Below are 25,728 nucleotides of genomic sequence, written 5' to 3' on the forward strand. Positions count from 1 at the left end.
CCGAATTAAGAAGTTGCCTTATTTAAGGTTCAGAGCAATGAAACTCTATGCATAATTAAATCAGTCTTATCCTATGTATTCCTTTTCTGATTAAACTTAAGACAATGTACATTTGTTATCTGGAGAGTTCAATAATAGGATAGTTAATTACTTCCTTTAGGAGCCATCACTCTATTACTGTTAAATTCACTCTGTTATTGTTTGCATACACTGAATTACATGCATACATTTACATGTTTTTCTCCAATTAAAATAGCAGTTGCTTTATTGCTTTCTTCATTTCTCCCAATCTTCCTACTCTCATTCATTTTAATACTGAAATTAGAGAGAGACAAAAAACATGAAGAATAGAGAAGACAAAGTACAAAATAATGATAATAAAAATAACAATAATAATGTGAAGAGGGGCCAAAAAAATGATTGGAAAGTAAGGCTGGAGAGTAGAAGAGAACAGTTGCTGATGGCATCACCATCATCAAACAACAGTAAAATCTTGTGTTTGTACAAAAGCATGTCAGTGAAAAATATATTCCTGTGGGGACAGAGGAGAGACAAACCACTATTTTATATTAGCCTTTCTAGTGCCCTGAAAACCATAAAAACACTCTGTGGGTCTTCATGAATTCCACAGCCAGTTTATCTTTAGGTAAGGACTACTTTGCCTCCCTCATTTAAGACTGGAGGTAATGTATAACTGGTCAGCTTTCTTGAACAGGAGACTTGCTTAGTTATACATTCTTTGGTAAATGAAGTGCAGTGGTTCTTGAATGGAAGGAAGTTAACATGGGTGGCAGGTGTGGAAAGGGAGAGATAAAAAAAAATGAGAAAACTATTTGCACAGGAAAGACACCAATATTGTAACAAGTAAACAAACCTAATGCCTGGGTTAAAACAAGGGGACAGGAAAGCAGCCCAGGTGCTTATTTTCTTATGTCACAGGATGATAAATTAGCACTGGTGAGAAAGATATGGGTGAAAAAGTAAATTATATGTATTTTGTTTCTAGATAGCTTGGACAGAGATTTTCTCCTTTCAGGAGATCAACTTTGTCTGGAACTCTTCGGCACTATGGAGTGGTCATAAGTTGTGTTTCTTGGCTGTAGATAGTTGACCCGGTAAAATTATGGAATTTATCTTTTCAGAAGAGAAAAATTCATCCTTGTAAGTTAAATGAACTTATTTATATCTTTTGATCCAGCATAGCTAGATCATAGGATAAGAATGGAAAATTCCCTCTTGTGTACTTCTGATCAAATAATAAGGGCTTTCAAGAATGTTGGATGGAGAAGAATTCTGAGTCAAGGTCTGAGTGCAGTGATAAAGAGTGCTGTGATTCATGGACACAGAGCATGATGCAGGAAGTGGCAGTGTATATGCAGTGAATCTGTCATTCCTTTGGTTCAATGCCATTAAAGCCAGGTAACCTAACCAAATAGTGTCAATGGTAAAGTTCAATTAGTACCACAAAATGCACCACCCATATTATACATAAGATAACTAAATATACTAATTAGTTGCTGAAAGGGAGTAATGGAGGAGGAAGAGGAGAAAGAAGAAAGAGAAAAGGGAGTAGAAGATTAATTGTAAAAGTACATTCAGAAGGACAGAAAACAAACGAGACTTAGGAATCCACTTCTATTATATTAAGTAATGACTAAAATATGCCTATATCTGAAGCAGCATTTTAACTAGGTTTCCAGACAAGATGCTATTCATTATGGTATTGTTGAAGATAATTTATAACTCTCCCTTCCTTCCTTCCTTCCTTCCTTCCTTCTTTCCTTCCTTCCTTCCTTCCTTCCTTCCTTCCTTCCTTTCCTTCCTTCCTTCCTTCCTTCCTTCCTTCCTTCCTTCCTTCCTTCCTTCCTTCCTTCCTTCCTTCCTTCCTTCCTTCCTTCCTTCCTTCCTTCCTTCTTTCTTTTCTTTCTTTCTTTCTTTCTTTTCTTTCTTTCTTTCTTTCTTTCTTTCTTTCTTTCTTTCTTTCTTTCTTTCTTTCTTTCTTTCTTTCTTTCTCTCTCTCTCTTTTTTTTTTTTTTTGATACGGAGTCTCGCTCTTTCACTAGGCTGGAGTGCAGTGGCACGATCTCGGCTCACTGCAACCTCTGCCTCCTAGGTTCAAGGAATTCTCCTGCCTCAGCCTCCCAAGTAGCTGGGACTACAGGCCCGCGCCACCACGCCCGGCTAATTTTTGTATTTTTTAGCAGAGACAGGGTTTTACCATGTTGGTCAGGATGGTCTCAATCTCTTGACCTCATAATCTGCCGGCCTCGGCCACCCAAATTGCTGGGATTACAGGCATGAGCCACTGCGCACAGCCAATTTATAACATTTTCTAAACGTTTTTAAGAGTTAACCCTCAGCTAAGAAAAGATGGTGTTTTATTTTGCTTATAAAGATCATTTCACAGTATAAATTAATTCATGCTTGCTTACTTGTATCAATGATGAAAAACATTGCCCTGTCCAAATAATGCGAACATTTAAAAATAGATACATCTCTAGAGATTGTATTTTATTATTTATTCATCTTATTTGTGAAGTTAGAAAGTAAAATGTGTTTAGTAAAAGAAATCCAAAGAGATGGGGTACCATACATACTGTGATTGACTATTTTACTATTATGACATTTTAGTTTCTGAACCTATAAACACCATGGGAAAGAACCAATAAAAGCCATGGGGAAACTCCTTTAAAAAGTAACTCACATATGAAAAATGAAATGCACAAGGTCAATTCACATAGAAAACCTTTATCAACATTATTTTTGGCCTATCAAAAGCAAATAAAAAATAAGAACCTGGACGGCTAGTGGCTCTGGAAGACAATTTGGTGACACAAAGCAAACAACTACACAAATGTGAACTCCGTGAAGCTGTGATTTGTTTCCAGGAATTTATCGAAAGGGAATAATTAAATAGGCACACTTGGATTTGTGTACAAGAATGTTTGCAGAGGAAACTGAAAGTTCCTTTTATAAGAAATAGGTCAAATTACATGGTATCCATATAATGGAATACCAGGCAGTATTTTATGTAGTGATTTAAATCTATATTTATTGGCTTGAAAAATGATTCTAATATTTTAATTAAAAAAATTCTAAAGCAGGTGTCAAAGGAATATATGGCCTAATACAATTTTGCTGATTCATAGGGAATGATAGAAGGAAATAACAATGATTTTTAAAAAGAGGTAGGATTATGGATGGTGTTTACTTTTTTCTTTATAATTTTCTGTACATGTTGCACTTATAATTAGAAAGAACCATAATGCCCTTTCCATTAAGAAAAAGAAACTGTATTAGCCATAATTAGAATACAACACATTTTTCTCCTTTTTGTCCCAACATTTCACAGCATCTACAGCTGTCAAAGGCAAACACATTCCTGCATTGAAAAATAAACTAAACCTTATTAATTTATCTATTCAAATATCTTATTATTACAATATTATATTTTCAAACTATGTTTTGAAGTTTTCAACATACTTACTCTGCTCAGAAATATGCTTATGATCTTCAGAATTTATTAGGTTGGTGCAAAAGTAATTGCTGCTTTTACCATTACTTTCAATGGTAAAACAACAATTATATATACGTGTGTATATGTCATTTCTTTAAATAAAAAATACATTATTAAAGGCTTAGTGGCTTTATTATATAATAGAAATGAACTATTGCACCTGTGACATTCAAGTTTCTTCTAAGTTAAAGAGCTTTCTCAACAGTCATAGGTAAACATGGTTTATACAAGATAACCAGCATCTCAACTGACTTAAGCTGATTAGATTAGGGAAAAGCACTTGACACAGAGTCACAAATATCTCTGACCCACAAAAGGATAAAAATGACATTTCATCCTGGAGAATAGGAATAAAGGAATAATGCATTGGAGAATATAGCAATTAGCACTGGGAAATGATGCAAAAATGAAAACAAAAACTAGTATAAATTGCAAAAGAATTAAATCACTTTGGTGATCAACACTTCAGTGAGAATCAGAGAACGTGTTTACTCAGGAAGAGTTCTCAGCTGACACTTTTCTGGTGTATGCTTTGTGTGTTTTTTGGAGACTCTTTATTCTACAACTGGAGACTTCTCATTTTCCTTTGACATGAGTAATAATGTACCCTCCTGCAGCTCCTAGCTTACAGCTCCCAGGCATCTGAACACACCTCAAGCTTCTTCCCTCTCCAAGCCTCCTGCTATCTCCCTCTCAGCTCAGACAGAAATAACATTTGCCGTACGCCACCTAAAACAACTACGTCTTCTGCAATTTTTATTTTATTTTATTTTATTTTATTTTACTTTATTTTATTTTGGGACAGAGTCTCACTCTGTTGCCTAGGCTGGAGTGCAATGGCGCAATCTTAGCTCACTGAAACCTCCTCCTCCCAGGTTCAAGTGATTCTCCCTGCCTGAGTCTCCCAAGTAGCTGGGATTATAGGCGCCTGCCACTATGCCCAGCTAATTTTTTTTTTTTTTTTTTTTTTTTTTTTTTGTATTTTTAGTAGAGACGGAATTTCCCTATCTTGGCCAGGCTGGTCTCGAACTCCTGACCTCAGGCAATCCGCCCTCCTTGGCCTCCCAAAGTGATATATATATATATATATATATAGAGAGAGAGAGAGAGAGAGAGAGAGAGAGAGAGAGAGAGAGAGAGAGCAAGGATTATAGGCATGAGCCACCATGCCTGGCCTTCTTTTGCACTTTTATCAGCAACTAGTCAGTGAATCTCTTACCGCTTAGATATGGGCGGTAAGAGGCTGGATTCTCTGAATGAGAAAGATATCAAGTTATTCTAAGTAGTTTTGCCACCTCTACATCTTCCAAATAGTTCTGTTAAACTTTTTCCACTGGATTTGAGACTCCTTTCTTGAGAAGAGATAGAGACTTAAAGCACATCAGCAGCTTTTTCAAAAATGCTTCACTTTCTCCATTCTACCTAGCCTTTGCTTCTCCAACCTCTCATAAGCCAAAAATGGATAATCATCTCTGGGCCCATACTCTCATTTCTTCAAAGCTCTACATGCTACATGCTAGTCTTAGAAATGTAGCATCAACTGTCTTTATGCCTCAGCTGGAACTGAAGTGTCAGTAGTGATACTTCAATATTTTTACAGTATGTGGTTTTGATATAAATTGCCACTTCTTTAAAATTAGAACACAGGCTATCCTCTAAGTAATCATAATATAATTATATAACTTAAAATAATTATATCATATAATATAAATAAATACTATGTTCATAATATTTTGTATATATTTATAATATAATGAAAAATCTACATGATAAAATAATTTAAAAAATATATAATATAATTGATAAATTAAACAGATGTTTCTCATTTATTCATGCATTCATTTCATTCTTTAAAAAATAATTTCTCAATGTCTATTAGATGATGGCATTTTAATGGTGGACAAACAAGTATAGTCCATTCCCTCATTGAGTCTGCAGTCTACTATAGAAAGAACATAGTTTGTATTGCACAACTTTTAGGCTATTTGATAAGAACTGACACAGGTTTAGAGCGTGTCCAGGAAAAGAGAACCAATAGAAAAGAGATACAGCAATTGAACAAAATAGTGGGCCAGTAAGAGCACAAAATTGGTAATAAATTCATGAAAAGTAATAGCAGGAATCTACTACTACTAGGAGGCACAGAATTAAGGCTAAGATTGCTTAGTAAACACAGAGATTCATCATGACATGTGGTTAGGATGACTAGTGAGGGAGAAGTTATTTTTGGATGAGGAGCTGTTATGTTTGTAAAGATATTTGTAGAAAAATACAATTGTTTTGAAGAAGAAAGTACGTTATCTCAATAAAGAAAAAAAATATGGCTACTTGATGGACCCATAATTGTGAATCTGTGTCTAATCACAGAGTACTACCCGGGAGTGTAATTGCTAGTGGTTATGCTTTCATAGCTAGCTTTGACACATACGTTATTTTGTTGATTTTGTAGTCTAAGAATGGAATATAATCCTTACCATCTTGCAGCTTCCATTCTGAGAGAAATAATGAATATTTTAATGTAATTATTATATATTTTAAATTTTATAATCAGTTGCCTATTTGCAAAGAGGACATAAGTCAGCTTTTAAAGATGACTACAGTGCTGAAAAATGAATTAAAACAAGACAAGAAAATCCAAAGTTATATAAGGAGGGAAAATAAATACGTAGCTTAGTTTGTAAACAAAATGCATGTCATAAAGTTCCTTATAAACCTACAAATACAAATTTGACTCTAAATTTACTAAGAGTCAAAGTAAAGAAGGAAGCAGACTAGGTTATGGTATTCATTGCATCAATAAATTAAAAACTAACCAGCTGCTCAGGAAAAACAAACAAACAAAAAACATATACATAATTGTCCTTAACATTAAAAAGAAATTAATGTTATGGATCCTTTTCCAGAAGACATTTTGTAATAGAACAGATGTCCTTAATGAAGTTAAAGTAAAAATAGTTTTATAGAATCCTTCTATTTTCTTGGTTTGTTTTCTAATAAAATCCTGAGCCAGTTAGATTTATCTGCAACTTTCCCTTTTTCTGCTCCATCCTATATTGCAGGCAGTGGATCCCTTCAGAATGAGTTTCTCAAGTTGTAAGGCACCAGTCTCCTGCTGGTTTCAGCCAATAGGACAATTGCTAGGACAGTTAGTGGCAGAAGGAAAAGAGAAGCTGGAGTATTTCCCTCTCTCTATCTTCAGTGGTGTCTCCAGCTGAGGTTATGTCCCTCATCTGTACTTGTGTGCACAGACATTCCAGTCCCATTGCTTTCTCCCTCTAGTCTAGGTTTAGTAATGGCTCCATTTTGTGAATCTCTGGGCTGCCTGAGTATCCCCTGATTGGCTCATAAGTTCCTAATCACTGATGGAAGCATTTCTCTACTTTAAATGCCTTTTACTTTAACTATTCAGGAAGTTTTCTGATGTCTTCATTGGGTCCTGATAAATGCAATCATTCATTATAAGACAACAGCGTATCTTTCAGCTCAATGTAAACAATTTTACATTGGGAAGTCTCATGAAAAGTGTTATTATCCACATATTAAATATCCAGGGATGCTTATACAAAAGGGAATAGCAGACACAGAAGGATATAGGGAACACATCCCTGTCAGTCACTGAGGCTTAATCTTCAGGAAGAGGAGTAGAATCCACCAACACCAATACACTTGGTATTTCAGCACATGAATTAAGTGACACATCTTCAGTGGACATGCTTCCCTGAGAAAATTCCTGGAAATGCACACCTGCCAACATCTTAGCTGTAACAAATCAGCGTAACCCAGAAAGAATATCCTGGAGAAGTAGTACCTCACTACTCCATCTACCTACAAACAACATACATGATTCACCTAGGACTATTCTTTTTCTGCAAATATAGAAGACATATGTGGAAGGTAATACCTCATCTTGCATATCCAGTTCTTCACTTCACTAAATATGTAAACTAGAAAATCTTTTACAACTCAACATGTATGCTAATAAAATAATAAACAGCTTTTCCAAGTTATCCACTAGTTATATGACATCACTGAAGCTTTTGAAGACAGTTACTTCAGCCCATAAAGCAGGTTTATTTTATTCTGATATCATTAAAGTCTTTAATCATATGGCTAACGTCCTAGTTTTTATTACCTGTATATCTGGCAATCTTTGCATCCCAATTTGGTCTAATGAGGCTCCCCAAGAGGGAGAAAATACAGTGGCTGGAGACTTTCAGTCTCCATAGTATTTATGATTCTTACTAGTAATTAATAAAACTGCATCACAAATTTATATTGCAGTACCATAAATCTGAAAATCTGTGCCCCACTTTTGAAGTTTCTATTCTTGTTGTGGTGGTAAGTTATGTTTCTCAGCTTGCAAAACTGACTTGAACCACGGCAAAATCATTAGTTCAATACCCCCGTGAGACATTTTTCCCAAGAAATGCATTCAAACAACATCTGTTTCTTCTCACCTACCTGAAAGACTTCTTAATATCTTCTGCCTGGATTGTCTTGAGAATCTCTTGGTATAACTGAGGATCAACTGTTCCTGAAGATGGAGTATCTGAAGGGCAATTTGTATGTACATAATAACCTATCAAAATCCCAAAAATAAATAAAATGGTGGCTATGCAAAGTATTTTTAAGAGGTGACAAAAGTTGCAGCGATTGTTCTTTGGTGCAGATCGTGTATAATGGGTAATGTAGTCAGATTCTTCTTCAAGTCTCCGGAACCTTCCTTTGGGTGAAGTTGCTGGTTGAATGGAATCAAGATTGAGATCTATAGTCTCTGAATGCCCTAGGTTCTGACTCTCAGCACTGTCTAGCTGGAATTGGTCAAAACCAGACTCCTCTAGTTCCTTCTCCATGTCCCACTCTAAGTCAAGGGCAGTGGTTTGAAGGTCATCATTGTCTAAGTACTGTGAGTGTCCTGGAGTTCTTTGATCTGCATTGATCTTCTGATAGGCCATCTTTTTACCTGTGAAAATAAGAAAAATATATTTTAATAAAATAAACACACAATTAAAAAAACTAACAAGGTGAAAACAAAACAGTAAGCCATATTAGGCATCCATAAAATTTTAATGATTATAATACAGGGAATTAAATTATCCCTATAGAAACTCGTATTTTATTTAATTAATCTTATAATTTTCTGTTGATGTCACTATAGGAAAGGAAAACAAAAGAAAAACGGAAGTAGAAGGTATTTAGTGGAAAAGCTATGAGAAAACAAAATTACACACACACACACACACACACACACACACACACACACACATAAACACACATACACCCCATTAATTTTTGAAGCTCAGGAGAATAACAACAGTCATGAATGCACAATTATATTGAAGGATGATGCAATGTAGAAGGCAAAATTAAACCTTCATGGTTACAAAATAACTTTTAAAAATTGAAGACAAAAGTAATAAAGCTGTGATTTGGTAACTTAAAGGGAAAAAATAATAAAAGCCCTGGAATGATTACATTGCCAGAGCTAGTCTTAAAAACACAAATTCATTGTAAGAATAGGCAGAACAACTAAATGAAGTATGAATTCTACAAGAAGCAAAATCTGTTATGTTACAGATTCATAACTTACCAAAAAGATTACAAAACTTTAAGACTATGAGAGAGGACCCAGATGTCCCAAGAAATTAGTGACATGAATTGGCCTGGCTCAGTGAACTTTAAATAAAAGTCTGGGATGGCATCAATCCAAAGAGGAAAGCCTTTTGCCAGCCTAGGAGAGTTTGGTTTCATAACCTTGCTACAGGAGTGGCAGATGGAGGTTCTTCTCCCCTGCACAGCTTTGGATGACAGCTTGTTGTATCCTGCTGAGTGGTATTAGGAAAACTGAGCTAATTAACTGCAAGTGGTCTTAAGCCTGTATTCAGTAACCCACTGGTGTATTATGGCTGCAGATTAAGAGTATTTATACTTAAATATTCTGTGTATTAGATTTGTCACCCCAGCTGGATCTTAGATCCCTCACAATGCTTTATGAGTTTTCTGTATGTCCTACTGTGGTGGGCAAAGAACACAGTTCAACTGATAATTGATTAGCTAATTGCCTTGGGAATCGTGGTGGACAAGTAAATTCCTATGAAAAAGATAAAACAAGGATTTCACGAAGGGAGTGGCACTTATGCACAGAATTATGGCCATACCTACCTCCAATCTTGGCTAGCTGAGGTCCATATAATTAAAATTTCCTAAATTTTAAGGCAGTTCAAATATAACTAAATATTACATTTTATAAAATAAAAACTGTAATTCTGACTAGAATTTTCATATGCTACCCTAAAATCTAGGAATCATTCTTACCCAGCATTGATTCAATAAAGATAATTATCTGATGCATGCCAGGCAGAGATAAGTAATGAAGAGAAATAAATAGGACCGTATTCCACAAATAGGGAATCATCAAATCAGAGAGACAATGCACAAACAAACGAAAAAGTGAGATAAAATATACAAAGTGTCAGTGAAACTCAGGGGTGATTGATTCTATCAGAAAATACAAGAAATAATTATTTTTAAAAAGTGACCTCTAAGTTGCTTTTGCAAGAGAGGAGGGTGTGAGAGGAGAATACCTAGAAAAGGGAAAAATTTACAAACACAAAGGGAGGATAAGAATGCCCCACTTGAAAACCCTAGAGTGGTATGCTATGACTGAGCATAGTGCACAAGGGCCAAAGATACTGAGGAAAAAACTAGGAGAAGGTGACACTGGACAAAAAACTTAACTTTCCTACAACACAGGGTCTTCGCATATGAAATGGGTATAATATTAATATAAACTTTGTAGTGTTGTCATTAGGATTAATTCACATAGTGAACCCAAAGCATCTATTGACTAGTGGATAGGCTATATGAGTTAGAAGGAACATTTCTAGTCTTAGAGGAGATAGAACTGTCAAGGATTGGTGGGGAGTTAATAATTACATAATTCTGCAAGACATTGTGGAGATGGAGGGGAGGATGTATAATATTCACACACACACACACACTATAGTGTTTGTTTGTTTGTTTTTTAACATTTAGTCTGTATGTAGAGATTAAAATATAAAAATCATCAAGTAATATACTAAATGTTCTCATGGGTCTACACTGATTTTCTTTTTCCCTCCTTCCCTCCATCCGTTCTTGTTTGACCTTGTTTCCAAAATGATTCAAGGAAGTGTAGCATTTGAATTCTGTCTTTGGTAAAATCAAGACAAGCAGAGAAAGGAAGTAATGTTTGAAGTTAATAATAACTATTCAGATAGGTTAGGTGATAGCTGATTAACTTATAGAGGAAGAAACTGAATCTCACCGGGTTTAAAGAAAATGTCAAATTAAAATACCAGAGGATAGAAAAAAATCTAAAGAAAGTAGAATAAAGACTCTCGAAACACTTTAGAAACCAATTTATTTTAATGTGCTTTATAAACTGCAATTTCCTACCACTAGTCAATTTTTTTTTTTCCCTTTGGCCTAAACATCAGTAAATTGCTGTTACCTTGATATGATATCATATTTACTTATTTAACTGTTCAGCTTATGCATTATAGATTAACTTACTCAGATATTTCTCCATGCAGTTCTCTAGATTTTTTTCTCCCATTTTAATGAATCAGTGTTTCTCTCTCTCTTCTCATTCTCTCTCTCAAGTTGAATCATAGAGCTTGGTTTATGCTCAAAAAAGACTTGGCACATGGGAGTTACTACAGAAATGTGAGATCTCTAATTCTGACCTCTAAAACAAACATTCAAAGTCACCTCTCTATAAATCATTTAAAAGCCAACTGCAATGGTGAGGCAGAGTTTTCATCTCTAGCCTGACAATAGGCATTCCATTACATGTACATCAGCAATTTAACGCTCTTCAAACATCAGACAGAACCATCAATTAGAATGTAATGCAGATAGAGATATTAACTCCTCACTATGATGGATATCTGCCTGACACCCTTACTACCACTTTTGGATTTATTACACATTATTAAATTTTCACTAAATTCTACCTTCCAGCAGAGTCACATCTGGGATAAAGGTAGATGAAGTCACTTGATGTAACAAACTCCAAAGTATTTCAAGAAAATTACCATGGAAATGAGTATGCAATGACATACATGATAAAGCATTTTAATCACTAACTTGGTAAAATCAATTATATATGTCTTATATATTTTATATATCAAATATACGTATATATAGTATATATAAATGTATTATAGACATTTATAAAATTAGTAACTATTTCTATAAAATTATTTTGCCTTAAAAATAGTATAGACATGCTGCAAAAATAAACATAAATCTCTGCCCTGATAGTTTTGTTTGCTTCACTTAAAACATATATATATATATATAACTCAACAAAAAAGAAACTATCAAATAAATAAAACTTTAGTAACATATTCAGCTTGGAGATAGCATAAATTATTCTATGGTTCCCACTGAGAATGTAGCTGTCTTAAAAACACCTCTACCCTCTGAGACAAAGACATATCACATTTCTTTTTATCAAAGCTTCACATTCTCTAGTAATATGAAAATTTTATATTTAAAGACAAATATTCAACAAAATCAGCATGTCTTAGACATAATCACATGATAATGGCATTCAATTTTTTATTACTGATGCACATGATTTGGTTAGTTTGTATTGTCATGATACTTTAAGATTACCCCATGTGAGTGATTTTTAAAAAGTACATGTAGTAGATTTTATAATCTGCATGAATAATTATCTAAAAGAGATATACTTTAGTATAGAGGAGGTTATAGAAACTTGTGACATTTCTATGAATGGAAATATCTGTAACACCCTTACATGTTGCACCACATGATCTGTTTTATAAAATGCAATTTCATGAAAAGTATAATATATTTTCCGTATTTTCAACAGATCTTATTCACTTAGGTGACATCTCTTTCCACCCAGGCCTACAACCAAAGACTAGTTTTTAAAATTCAACATACTAAGACATTTATCTTTTACATACACTTATCCCTCTATTATAAAAATAAAGCAGATACAAGTTGAACTGAATGGTATTTTTCTGGACTGTGACAGACTTAGATTCATAATAATGACTATCCATCTATATTCAAAATGTGATAGTTTAAAATAAACTGATTATTCTGAATGCTATTTCTTTCACAAATACTGGCTTAAACATCGTAAATTATATGAAAATAAAGGTAAGTATGGAAATAAAATGAAAATTTAATATGTAAAATATAATCTCTGATTGCTGCAGAACTAGTCTAACACAGTGTCTGGCAAATATTTTAGATAATAAATACAGATTAGACAAAAGTTTTTTTTAAATGTTACATATTACTTATGCCACTTAGGAATATGATCACAGCAGTATTTCTTTCTTGTTCAGCAGTCATAATGAGAGAATTTATTACATGAATGCTCTGACCTTGTAAATCTCTAAATGAGTGGACTTCACAGTGAGACTATCTGGTTCAAATACCAGTTTTGCTATGTAATTTAAACCAGATAATATATTTGTGCTTAAATTTCACTTTTGTCAAACAGAAATAATAACTATCACATTTTTGAAGTTATTATAAGGAGTAAATGAGATAAATTATTTAATGTGCTCAAAACATAGTCTAACACACTGTAAGTGATACGCTAATAATTATAGTGATTCACTCTTTTTTTCCATAAATTCTATAGAGCTAAGAAAATAGAAATATTTGGAGCTTACAACTTTAAAATGCAGGGTAAATTAAATCAAACTATGACCTGAGACCTTAGGCTTTAATAACAAGGACCTGGAGATGTTGAGAAATAAAGAATTCTGTTTAATAGTTCCAGGAATTGGTGATGTGTAATTGTAATTCTTAGTTACAAATATTGTTGTAGAACACCATGTTTATCATAGAAGTTTGAATTGATTCATTGACTATGATGTTACTGATAATATTTTAACTCCAACAGTATAACAGACTGTACAGATCTTATTAGAATTAAGAACACATATAAAGGCTTTCCTACTTGTAAAAGTTATTTTACAAGTAAAATAGATGAATGACTCTAGCAGATTACCTTTAAAAAATAAGGCAGGATCTCAATTTCCTATGATAATCCATGATTGAATCTTTATTGTACAATGAGAAAAAAATATTCATATAGTGTTTCCTGAAGCTTTCAATGTCAAATCATTTACTGGTTTGAGTGGATTGATTTGAGGCAAAGGTATTTCTTAGAAATATCAATGCATCATCAAAAGACATTCATTGTGCATCTTTGTGGAGCATTACTTTAGGTACTTTAACAGTGAACTACATAGTACCCATAGGAATTTTTAAATCTAAGTTTAAGAATATTCTTTATAGGCAAAAAACATTTGACATAAATTTTTCAGTATAAACCTACTTTATACAAATAGAGTCCATGTTTGTGGAATAAATTTTTGTTGTTGAAAGCTTTAATGGTGTCAACTTGAAAGCAAGGCAAAAGATAAAACTATAAAAATAGTAATTCAGAAGACTCTGTTTCCTGATTTAATTCTTCAGCATAATGAGATTTTTTTTTCCATTTGTGGTTTTATTGAAATGGCCTTGGCAACTGCTATAGTGTATGTAAATGCATGAAGAACTCTTTATTTAATTGCAGTTTTGTATATCAACCACATAAAAGAAATGACAATAATTATTTGTTGCTCATGCTTCACTAATAGATTAAATAGGATATATAAAGTAAAGGAAATTATTATTTGTGCTTTATTTTAGAAAAAATAAATAAGTGAAGGCCGGGCTTGGTGGCTTATGCCTGTAATCCCAGCACTTTGGGAGGCCGAGGTGGGTGGATCATGAGGTCAGAAGACCAAGACCATCCTGGCTAACACAGTGAAACCCCATTTCTGTTTAAAAAAAAAATACAAAAAATTAACTGGGCGTGGTTGCGGGCACCTGTAGTCCCAGCTACTCTGGAGGCTGAGGCAGGAGAATGGCCTAAACCCGGGAAGCGGAGCTTGCAGTGAGCTGAGATTGCGCCACTGCACTCCAGCCTGGGCGACAGAGCGAGACTCCGTCTCAAAAATTAATGAATAAATAAATAAATAAACAAATAAATATAAATACGTCAGTCAAAGCCTACTCTAAAATGAGTAGTACACTGAATTTAGACACAGTAGATAATCAAGTTGGATAACAAACTAAAACTTCACCCTGAAGCCTGAGTTACGTTGATCACTAAATGACATGTAAAAGGTATGCTTATAGAATGTCAAATTGATGAGCTATAAATTGCAAAATGCAGTCAAAACCATTTGAAAAAAAAATTAGTTGGTGAAAACCAGTTGGTTCATGCAAATTTGTTTTAGACACTTGCATATGCATGAGCACCTGCTAGTTCCCTGAGTAGGCCAGCCTTTGGAGCCCTGTGTACAACTGAAATTTGTGTAACATACCCTAAATGGATGCTTAGTTAGGCTCACCTGAGTTCCTATATTTATGGTAAAGTTTTTAAATATCGGAATTATATAATTCAATTCAGGATTTGGCAAACAGAAGAGCTGATTAGTATGAACCAAAACAATAAATTTTACGGGTGTCCTGAACTGGTAGTATGAACACTTAGTATTATTTAGGATATCTACCACATAACTTTAAGTATCACTAATATCACAAAACTCCTTTTCTCAGGGGAGTGTAAATAATTCCTGTTCTGCCATGGGCTCCTTCTTTCTTGGTCCTTTGTGATGTCCAATTCCACCTCCACCTAGATTCCAGAGTATCTTTTCCTGCTTGTTTCCAGAAATATTTACTTCTTTCTTCTATCAAATTTACATACTTTCTACCTTCAGAGTGTATGAAGTGGCTAACATTAGAAACACACATACGTGAGATAAATATATCCACAAACCTACAAAATAAAAAAGAGTGGAGGAGAAAAAATGTTCATATTCTGGCTAAAAGAAAGCCACTGTAATTGAGTTTTAATGTAGTTCTGAGCTTCACTACAGGCATAGCAAAGAGGGTTGTCTACAGGGTCTTCTCGAGTTCCATCAGCATTTTCCTGATCTCAGTTGTTAATGCACGAGGCTGTCAGTCTTAGCTGAAGGGTTTGTTTTTAACCTTACTTTTTTCTGTTATCTTTTTCTGCAGTTGCAGATTTCTGTATTGAGAATATACTTTTCTGTATCTAGTTAGATAAATCTATGAATGTCCTTTTATCTTTTGCACTTAGATTTTGATGTACAGAATAACAAGATCCCCATGATATATCATCCAAAATAATAAGCTAATACACAATTCACTGAACTCTTAAAATGAGTCAAGAATTACTATAAAGTTAGGTCTTTACCTCCATTATGTCATTTAATGAAACAATCCTATATGTTAAGTGCTATTATTATCCCCATTTTATAGATGAGGTTATCTGAGACTTAGCAATCGTTTTCTCAAGTTCTCACAGCTAGTAAGTTGGCATGTTAAATTTCAAAACCTACTCTTTTAAATGTTACAACATCCAGGCTTTCTAAGAGTTCCTGGAGTTAGCATAATGTTAACAAATGCAGAGATCTTATTGGCTTATTAATCACTGGTTATGGCACCAAAGTGACAATAAGCACCAGGCGTCTCCATGACCCTTCAATCTTAATAGTCCTTTCTGGATCCCCAGATCCCTGGATCTGCTCTGACTACATTCAGGACCTAACAGATCTTTTTGCTTTCCCTCCAAGCACCCTGGCAGGCTGTTTCCTGGCACTAGGGTTTTGAATAAGAAAGAATTGCTTCCAAGCACAGTGCTCTGAAAAGACCACAACCTCTACTTTATTGTCTCTTCTTAACAAAACTTATAAATTTTTTTTTTTTTTTCTCCTGCTGCCAAGGGACAAAGAGAAAAGCAACTCTGCTAAGAACTTGACAGTTACAGTTCACATTCAACCTGCTGCTGACCTGTTTTCTGACATTAAAACCCTTTGGCTCATCCTGTCCACTCCCTACTATGTGTAGTTTACACTGGAAAAAGAAGGCTTCAAGTGTGTCAAGAGTTAACACCTCAAGACAATCACCACTTGGCTCTTTGAGAGCTATCTGCAAGGAGGAGCCTCATAGCTTGATAGATACACTGCAATTTTTTATCTTTTCAGCCAGTGTGAATGATCTTAAATTGCTGCTTTTTGACTATGACTTTTGGATTTCCAAGAACAGATAGTTGAAGCTTGTATCTACACAAGGCTACTAAAGCACTCTATTTTTCAGATGTTTCAAAGGTACTTTATTGATTTAATTTTTAAATATCTTTACTTTCAAAAAGTAACAGGTTTCTACAAACTAGAAGTGCTTTATTCTGAAATTATATTCCTCTGTTTCCTACAATCATAACACACACAGACTATTTAAGGCCCACAGTGGTAATTCAGTACACCTAGCACCTGTACTTTTTTTTCTGAAATAGCTTTTCTCATACTTGTTGTTTTAGAAAGCAATGTTAATATATCATGATATTGTGGTTAAGTGGTGGGAAAGAAGGAGGCAGCTCGGAGAAACACATTAGTACAGTATGTCTATGTTCATTTAAAATTTTGTTAGTAACAACATTATGTTGACTTCCCAAACCTATATTGGGTAAATTCTGAAAATCTATTCTTTAAGGATTCAAGAGTAAGATCCAAATCTAAAATTTTAGTATTCAGCTTACACACTGTTAGGCTACAATCTAAAGAAAATTAGAATTGGTAATTTAACCCTAAATACTACCATTATACGATTTAGTTCTAGGTTAATTGCATTGTGTGTTCCTTATAAACTAAAAATCATGTATATTAATCTTATATCTAAAAAATAGTTTAAGTGAATTATTATATTTTCCTATGTAGTAGCAATACATTAATGGAAAGAAAACCAAGAATTGTGAAGTTCACTCATTACTAAGAAAATATAAAACTTAACTTGCAATTAACTGATGACAAAGTCAAGATTAAACTACTTTTCAATAATTATCTAAGCAGCATATGAAAAGGGAGAAACAAATTATCCAAGATTTTGCTATTCTTTCTTACTTCTAACAAGTCACATCCATAAATATACCTATGTCTCAAGCTAAACAAGCATATGTTTTTACTTTAACATTTCACATCAATATTTTTTTCTAGGCTTCCCATTGATATAAAAAATAGAATTTTATCTGAAAAAAGTAACAAAATTATTCTTTTAATAATAAAAAATTCAAGTTTTTTATATAAGTAAACTTTATATATGATAGTACTAATTATCGTTAGCATTTTTAATAAAAATAGATGTTTAGTTAAAAAGAAAGGATGAGTAATACTCTAGCAATATGTTATATCTGTATGACACCTGGACATTGAGAGGTTAATTTTTATTACAAATTTATAGACATGTCTACTAATAGTTTTGGGTAAATTCAAGCTACTAAACAATTTACTAAAGACCATATTGAGCAATTCTTATGTCATTTATATTTTATTTATGAACAGGAATATAAAAAATGAAAGACCTCCAATGGCACATAAAAGTAATGCTGGTACGAAACTAAATGTCAGGCAAAAGGCATGAAAATGTAAGAGCCACAAAAACATTAAATATAAAACATTTAACAGAACTTTTATATAACTGACACCATTGAAAAGTAATTTATTATAATATTGTATGCAAAATTTTTAGAATTCACCTAATCTTTAATTTAAAATGTCAAATATTATTACTTTATCAACATGAATTTTAGCTTCTTTTTCCATTTCATTTTTTTTGTTTCTGTAATACATCCTCTATTTTAAATTTATGTATGTTTTCCTCCCTTCAGCCTTTCTCATTATTTCATTTTTACCTTTCTATTCTTAATAATGTCACTGTTGATATCTAAGGCATCTATTTTAAAATAATAAAATAACTGACCATAAAAAGTTCACTTCATTTTTTCCTAGGTATTGAGAATGATATATTTTAAACTATAAAGAACCAGTGGATGTTTTCTTAGAAATGACTGTCAAAACAAAGACTATGTTTTCCTCTATCATTCCAAATACATCAGATCTTTATTTTTCAAAATGATAGTAAAATTTGACTTATCCATAACCTGCTGTTTGGAGTCATAGTCTCTGACCCGCTGTATGAAAAACGAAACAAAAGACTCTTTTCCCTAATGCTTTCACAAATACTCCCTTCAGCTATTGCAAGTGGTGAGACTTCTGGCTTCAAACATCCTTTATAATTATAACTTACTATCCCCAAATAAAATATCTATATCTTTTGAGACAGAGTCTCACTCTGTCACCAGGCTGGAGTGCAGTAGCACGATCTCCGCTCATTGCAACCTCCGCCTCCCGGGTTCAGGTGATTCTCCTGCCTCAGCCTCCCAAGTAGCTGGGACTACAGGCACGTGTCACCACGCCCAGTTAATTTTTGTATTTTTAGTAGAGACAGAGTTTCAGCATGTTGTCCAGGATGGTCTAGATCTCTTGACCTTGTGATCTGCTCAGCCTCCCAAAGTGCTAGGATTACAGGCGTGAGCCACTGTGCCTGGTGAAAATATCTATATCTTAACCACATGTCTTAGGACCCAAAATATATCCGTTGTCTTTTCTCTTTTTCCTTATTTTTATTTTCATGATCCTGTAAAGGGTTTAAAATTTAAATTACTCAGGTCTCTTTGTTTCCTGAGTAATTTATAACACTTGCGAGCCCCCACAATGGAAATATCTCAGTTTCTGCAGAAAAAAGGAGCATAATATTTAAGGATGAAGAAAACAAAAATTATGATAATAAAAATAGGAGCATGCATTGCAACACGAGTTATAAGCAGTAATGACCTTAACTAGTTTCACTATGGTAAAGAGTATAATATTAACAGGAAAAACAGCATACAATTATTTAGCACTATATGCCCTCTACTTATATTAAGTAATTTAACATCAGAACAACACCATGAAGTTACTATTAAGAGAGAGAGTTGAAGTAACTTGCCCTCAATCATGCAAGTTTTGAACACAAGGCAGCCTGGTTCCAGAATCTGTGTTCTTAACCACTCTTCCATGATTACAGAAAGGAATCCCATGAAGGCATATTAGGAATTGCACCAAAAATAAAAGACACAGGAGAACATAACTCAAATTCCCCAAAATCAAGCCCTAACAAAATTGTGTAGTATGACCTTTTCCCAAAGGCTCCATCAGTATGTAGCCCCCTTAGAGTCTTTTGGGGAAAAAGTAGGGAGAAGATAGGAACTCACACATTCACACAAACATAGAGTGTCTATACTCTGTCCTCGCGTACTGCTAATGGCTCCCCCAAACACATTTTGCACCCAACACATGGCTACCAGCTGCCTATGTTTGTGATTTTTATTTTAGTTACCTTTCATTTTTTTCACAATTGACTTTTTCATTTCAGTTTCACCTCCAAGAATTATATCTTACTCATATTTGTATTGTCTGTAGTTTCATAATAATTCTTTGACAATAGAAATGTTTGACTAAATCCATAACTTTGAAACAACCCTAAATAATTCAATAATTTCCTCCCATTTTTATGTATGCTCTTTTAAAAATAGATATATACCTTAAGAGAAATCATTTAATTTAAATGTGACGGTTCTTAAGCAGGTGGACAGTGAGACATATATTTGCTGAGGTGTCTTATGAACACTGTAATTAAGGCATGGATAACTTACAAAGAAGGAATTCTTATAGCCCTGAGTACCAAGGAATTAAACTACCTTGTTGGAGAGACCATATGGAGAGGCCCTGAGACCACGAGGAGAAGCAGAGCTAGACACCCAAACTAAAGTTCCAGGCATACGAATGAAGCTATCTCGGCCCTTTAGACCTGACTTGCCAGCAGGTGAGTGCTACCAAGTGACAAGCAGTCAATGCCATGTGGAGCAAAAAAATAGGCCAGCTGAGACCTGCCTATATTCCTTATCAAATAATGAGACATAATTAAATGACTGCTGGTCAAAACCACAAAATTTGGGGGGTAGTTTTTTTGACTCAGCAATAAAAGACCAGAACACTACTCAAGCTATTTTTATCAAAACACAAACCTGATCACATCACTTGGCTGCTTAAAATTCTATTCTCCACCAACATAAAATTGCAGATTCCTTTCCAAAGCATGTAAGACCTTCATGTCCTGGTCTACACTTCCATTCTGATCCTTCCCACTACTTCCTGCTTTCAAGCCTCTTCTAGGCATACACAGTGCATGTTCTTCCTCAGCCTGATTTGCCCTCAGCTTCAGTTCTTAATTATAGTTAATTTGCTGAGTTATCTTTTATCTTTGAAGCTTAGTGCTGTTTCTTGAACCTGGTAGTTGCTCAATAAACAATAATCTCCAAATAGGTATAGCATCTTAAAGAAAGTATAGAATTTAGGGTCAGATAATTGTCATTTTACCAGCAACATGTTTGGTGGTAGGTATTTTACCTCATTCAGCCTTCAGAATAGGATAGTAATACCTCATCTATATACTTTTGAAAATTAATTGATGAATAAAATTAAATGTTATAAAGGCACTTGATAAACTGTAAAACCCTATGTAACTATTATTGTTTTAATTACAAAATAATTACAAACTATCAGGAGTCAAGACAGCTAGGTTTGAAATCTGCATCCACAATTACTAGGTATGAACTCCAGAAAAAGTCACTGTTCTTCATAGGTAAAACTAGTTTTTTTGGTGAAAACTAAATGAAGTCATTTTATAAATGTATGTTTCAAGTACTATTTATTAATATTTTATTATTACTGAAAGGTCACAACTGATTAATTAAAATTGGTTAACATTAATTAAATGAATCATTATTTCACATGTATGCACACACCCAGACACCCCAAATTCTGAACACTGCAGATGTAGGGAGATAAATATGCACCATGAGTGCTTGAATTTCTCCAATCCCTGAAAAAGAAAACAAAGCCTAGAATGAGAGGATGAACTTCCAGGCTGTGTGTCAGATGTGAAGGTTGTTGCTGGGGGAACAGGGGACAGAAGATGAGAAGGAAGAAAGAAGGAAGTGGCTTCTGGAGGATGGTTCCTGGAAAATTTATCCTAGCGTTTACCAACGTCCAGTTCCTTAAACACATTACAAAGTTGTTATTTACATATGCCTTTCAGAACTGGTGTTTGTTATGTGGACAGCGCAGAGTTAAAAACTAAACCAGGTCCTATGTCTTACATCGCGAGGGGGATAATGTGAAGAGATCTATGGGAAAAGATTAATCCAACTCCCCTCCTGTACATAATACTTTTTGAAAGGAATTTATCCAGAAAAATCCATTTAGCTATGCCCCAAACAATCAAGACTGACTGTGTAGAGACTGAAGAGCCTCAGTCCATCTGCTGATAATATTTATTGCTTTTTGGCACCTTCTACATATTTACCAAGCCTATGTAAAAGAAAGCTATGCCTATTTCTAGGACAAAAACAGATGGTGTTCCAGCAGGTAATAATTTAATTAAATAGCTCCTAAAGCATGAACAAATTGTTCAAAAAAAGAAAATATGTTTTATTTATTCTTTAAAAATAGGGAGGGAAAGAAAAAAGTAAATCACGTTTGACTTTTGTTAATGCAATAAAGTTAGGTTTCACTGAATCTCCTCTTCTTAAAAAATAAAGTGCTTCTCCCTGTCTGCCCTCCTATATTGGAATCAAAATTGCCATAAATAAAATTGATATTGTTCATCCAGCATACTTTATCACCTCTAAGAATTAATTTCAAGTTAAACGTAGTTTGATAAAGTTGAATTCATATATTCTTAGAAAAGAATCCATTTTATGATATCCAAATTAGCTGCATAATGCACTTTATGAATAAAACAGTATGGAAATAATAAACTACATATTTATAATAAACTTCAGACTCTAAAAACCAAAACCAGTCTTCCATTCCAGTTAAATCCACAGTGCCCTTTTAAAGCCCCTGTTATACATGGATTAAAGATGTCATTATTAGTAGAAAACTATAACAGTTTTGCATTGTAACTTAGTAAAGATTGTGTACTGGGTGTAAGACAGAAATGGGTATGAATCCCCAAATTGCCACTGATTGTGTGATCTTAGGCCAGAAATTGATGCCTTGAAGATTCCGTCACTTATTGTGTTTTCATAAACACACATACACACACACACACACACACACACACACAGACACACACACACAGAGGAAAAGAGAGGGAGAGAGAACGACAGTGGTTATAGGGCACTGTGAGCCTTCAGTGGAAAAATTTCAATCACTTAGCACAGCTCTTAAGACAGAGTATGTGTTCCACAAATGGCTCCAAATCATTATTGCCTTTAAGATTATTAAGCAATAACAATATGTGTACAATATTAGAGCCATGAAAATATAAACCAAAAATGTACAATAAATGGTTCCAAGTAAATTACAATCTATCAGTAAAGAAAAAACTAACTTATGTAAACACTTAAAAATCCAATTTGGAAGTAAATTGTGGGGTCTATCGTTAAGAAATCAGAAATGGTTAGGTTAAAGAGGGCTTCAACAAGAACCAAAGCTGTGCTTTTTTTAAAATGGATAAGCTTTAAATAAAGAGATAATAAAGATGAGCTGGTGGGAATATGCATCGGTATGTAGGAGTCAGTGAGGGGATCTCCCTTAATGTAGAAAAAGGTACATATTAGAAGTCAGTAGGAAAGAAATTTAGATTGATGGGATAAGAAGGGAGTCTTCATATGTCATTCCAGATTCTTCCAGGATAAAGACACCATGAGAGTTGAGTTTCACAAAATAATATAGATCAAGGAGAAGCTGGTATTAAAGACATTATTACAGTGAGGCAGGATAACTGGATTACCCCAGAAAGATATACAGATAGATACCAGTGAACATCGAAATCATTTACACTAAACGCTGATGAATTAGTTAGTACTCAAAGTGGATACACTTGACTTAATCATTTTATGATCATTTATAATTATACTGTTATATTTATCATGTTATATTTGATAACATAATTATACTTATATAAATTTTGTCTTGTTTTGCTTCAGATAATGATGACAGCAATACATTTTCTACATTCATATCCTCAATCATATGGTTCCGAATGTTTACTGGAAAATTGGTTTGAAAGAAAGGTGACTAGTTATTGGTCTTGCTCTGATAGCTGTGGAAACCATTTGCTGATGGCCAGTGTCTCATTTACAACCTATAGCAGTGGGCCCTTGGGGAAGAACTGAGGGATAAAGGGATATGAAATATGCTCCAGGCTCTTCTGTTGCCCTTACATACCTAATATCTGGTCCTGAATGATTCAACACTACTGACAGTAACTCCAAAGACATCTTTCTAAAGGCAAAATTCAATCTTATATTTTTCTCTTTAAAATTACACAACATAGTTAAGTGGTTTTATGAATCTAAATTGTTTTAAATTCTAATGACAGGAGTTAGCAGATTTATTGCATAGAAAATATTTACTAGGCACTGGGCCAAATTAGTTCTTGGTTAAAAAACACTAAATATAGGATGTCCAAGGTATTGAATCCCATTTTGATTTGTTCTTTCCACCCAGATAAGTAATGATACAAATGTTTCAGTGTGCAAAATGTTTAGGACAACTAATATTCTCATTTCCTGTAACCAATCATGTGTAAGATTTCAATGCTTTGTGTATAAAACTCATACTACCAAGCAGCTGCAATTCTGCTTGGATAGGCTTATATTATGATATATGAGCAAATCTTGCTAACTCTGGGAGAGTAGATACTTTATAAAGACACATATTTTAGTTGTCTGATTAACACAGTAGACTCTCACCAACTTGGAAAATTCGGTTTAGAATTAAGGTAAAGTTGGAAACCTGAAAACTATTTTGATTGCATAAGTTGCAGTTTAAGAATTTCAGAATTGAAATCAGAAATAAGTTATGTTGACTATGATAGTCACAGAAATAATCTCGTAATAGTTATTCTAAAAATAGTCTATATTTCTGGAATACATGAAATACTACCCCTAGAATATGGCAATTCCTATATTTGCTAGGAATCAAAAATGAAAGACAGAAAGCTAAATTGAAGGCATATCAAGGGCATCCTGAATGATTTACATGAATAATAGTTTGAGTGTGTGTTTACATGCATGTGTGCATGTGCAGTTAGCTCTCTCTTATGGTCTTTGCTCCTTCAGGGATCCTTCCTATTGAGTTTAAAAAAAAAGCTTGCATATTCATTTTACCTTGAACCATAAGATATGCACATGAAGAGTCATTTTCCCTAGTCTATATCTTATTCCAAAAATTAAAAAGCATTCTTTGATATGGAGTTGTTGATGTCAATATCTCGAATCTCTTGCTTTAGACCCAGATAGTTAGTAATTTGGATGCCTCTATCCAAAAACATGTTAGAAAACTTTTTCAAAATATGTACTTAAGATCTAGCATACTTATTCAACATTTCTGTCTCTTAAAACTTCATTACAGAAAGCACAAGCAACAACAACAAGAAAAGATGAATAAACTGGATTTTAACAAAAACACATTTGTGCTTCAGAGAACATAATCAAGAAAGTGAAAAGGCAACCCACCAATGTGAGAACACAGTTTCAAAACATATATCTAATAAAATATTTGAGTTCAAATTATCTAAAGAACCCTTGCAACTTGATAATACAAAGGTAACCCAATTTTAAAAGTGACAAATGATCTGAAAATAAATTTCTCAAAAGAAGATATATAAATGGCTAATAAGCACATGAAAAGACACTAAATAGCACTAATCATTAGGAAAACACAAGTAAAAACCACAATAAAAGATCAATTCACACTCATTAAGGTAGTAATAAGCAAAAAGATAGATGATAAGTCTTGGAAAGGATATTAGAGAAATTAGAACCCCATACATTGCTGTTGGAAATGTATAATGGTGCAGCTGCTTTGGAAAATAGTCTGAGGTTTCCTCAAAAAGTTAAACATTACGTTACTATGTGATCCAATATTCTACTTCTAGGTATACACCCAAGAGAAATGAAAATATAACACAAACACTTGTACACAAATGTTTTAGAGCAACATTATTCATAGTAGCCAAATAGTGGAAACAACTGAAATATCCATAAACTGATGGAAGGATAAGTAAAATGTGATATGTCCATATAAGGGGATATTATTCAGCAATAAAATGAACTAAGTACTGATACATAGTAAAAAATGGATGAATCTCAAAAACATCTTCCTAAGTGAAAGAAGTCAGTCAAAAAGATCATGTATTGGATACTTCTCTTT

At 33.8% G+C, this 25,728-nt stretch overlaps 1 protein-coding gene across 1 annotated transcript in view; it reads right to left on the reverse strand.

Annotated features, from left to right (window-relative positions):
* NAALADL2 (N-acetylated alpha-linked acidic dipeptidase like 2) overlaps nt 1-25,728 on the reverse strand; it is a 977,694-nt gene that overhangs the window by 719,842 nt on the left and 232,124 nt on the right. Inside the window, exon 2 of the mRNA XM_030931975.1 lies at nt 7,979-8,480. Within this exon, the coding sequence (XP_030787835.1) occupies nt 7,979-8,480 (502 nt within the window). The remainder of the gene's footprint in view (nt 1-7,978; nt 8,481-25,728) is intronic.

This window comes from Rhinopithecus roxellana, chromosome 1 (genome assembly GCF_007565055.1).
Source record: "Rhinopithecus roxellana isolate Shanxi Qingling chromosome 1, ASM756505v1, whole genome shotgun sequence".
Lineage (NCBI taxonomy): Eukaryota > Metazoa > Chordata > Mammalia > Primates > Cercopithecidae > Rhinopithecus > Rhinopithecus roxellana.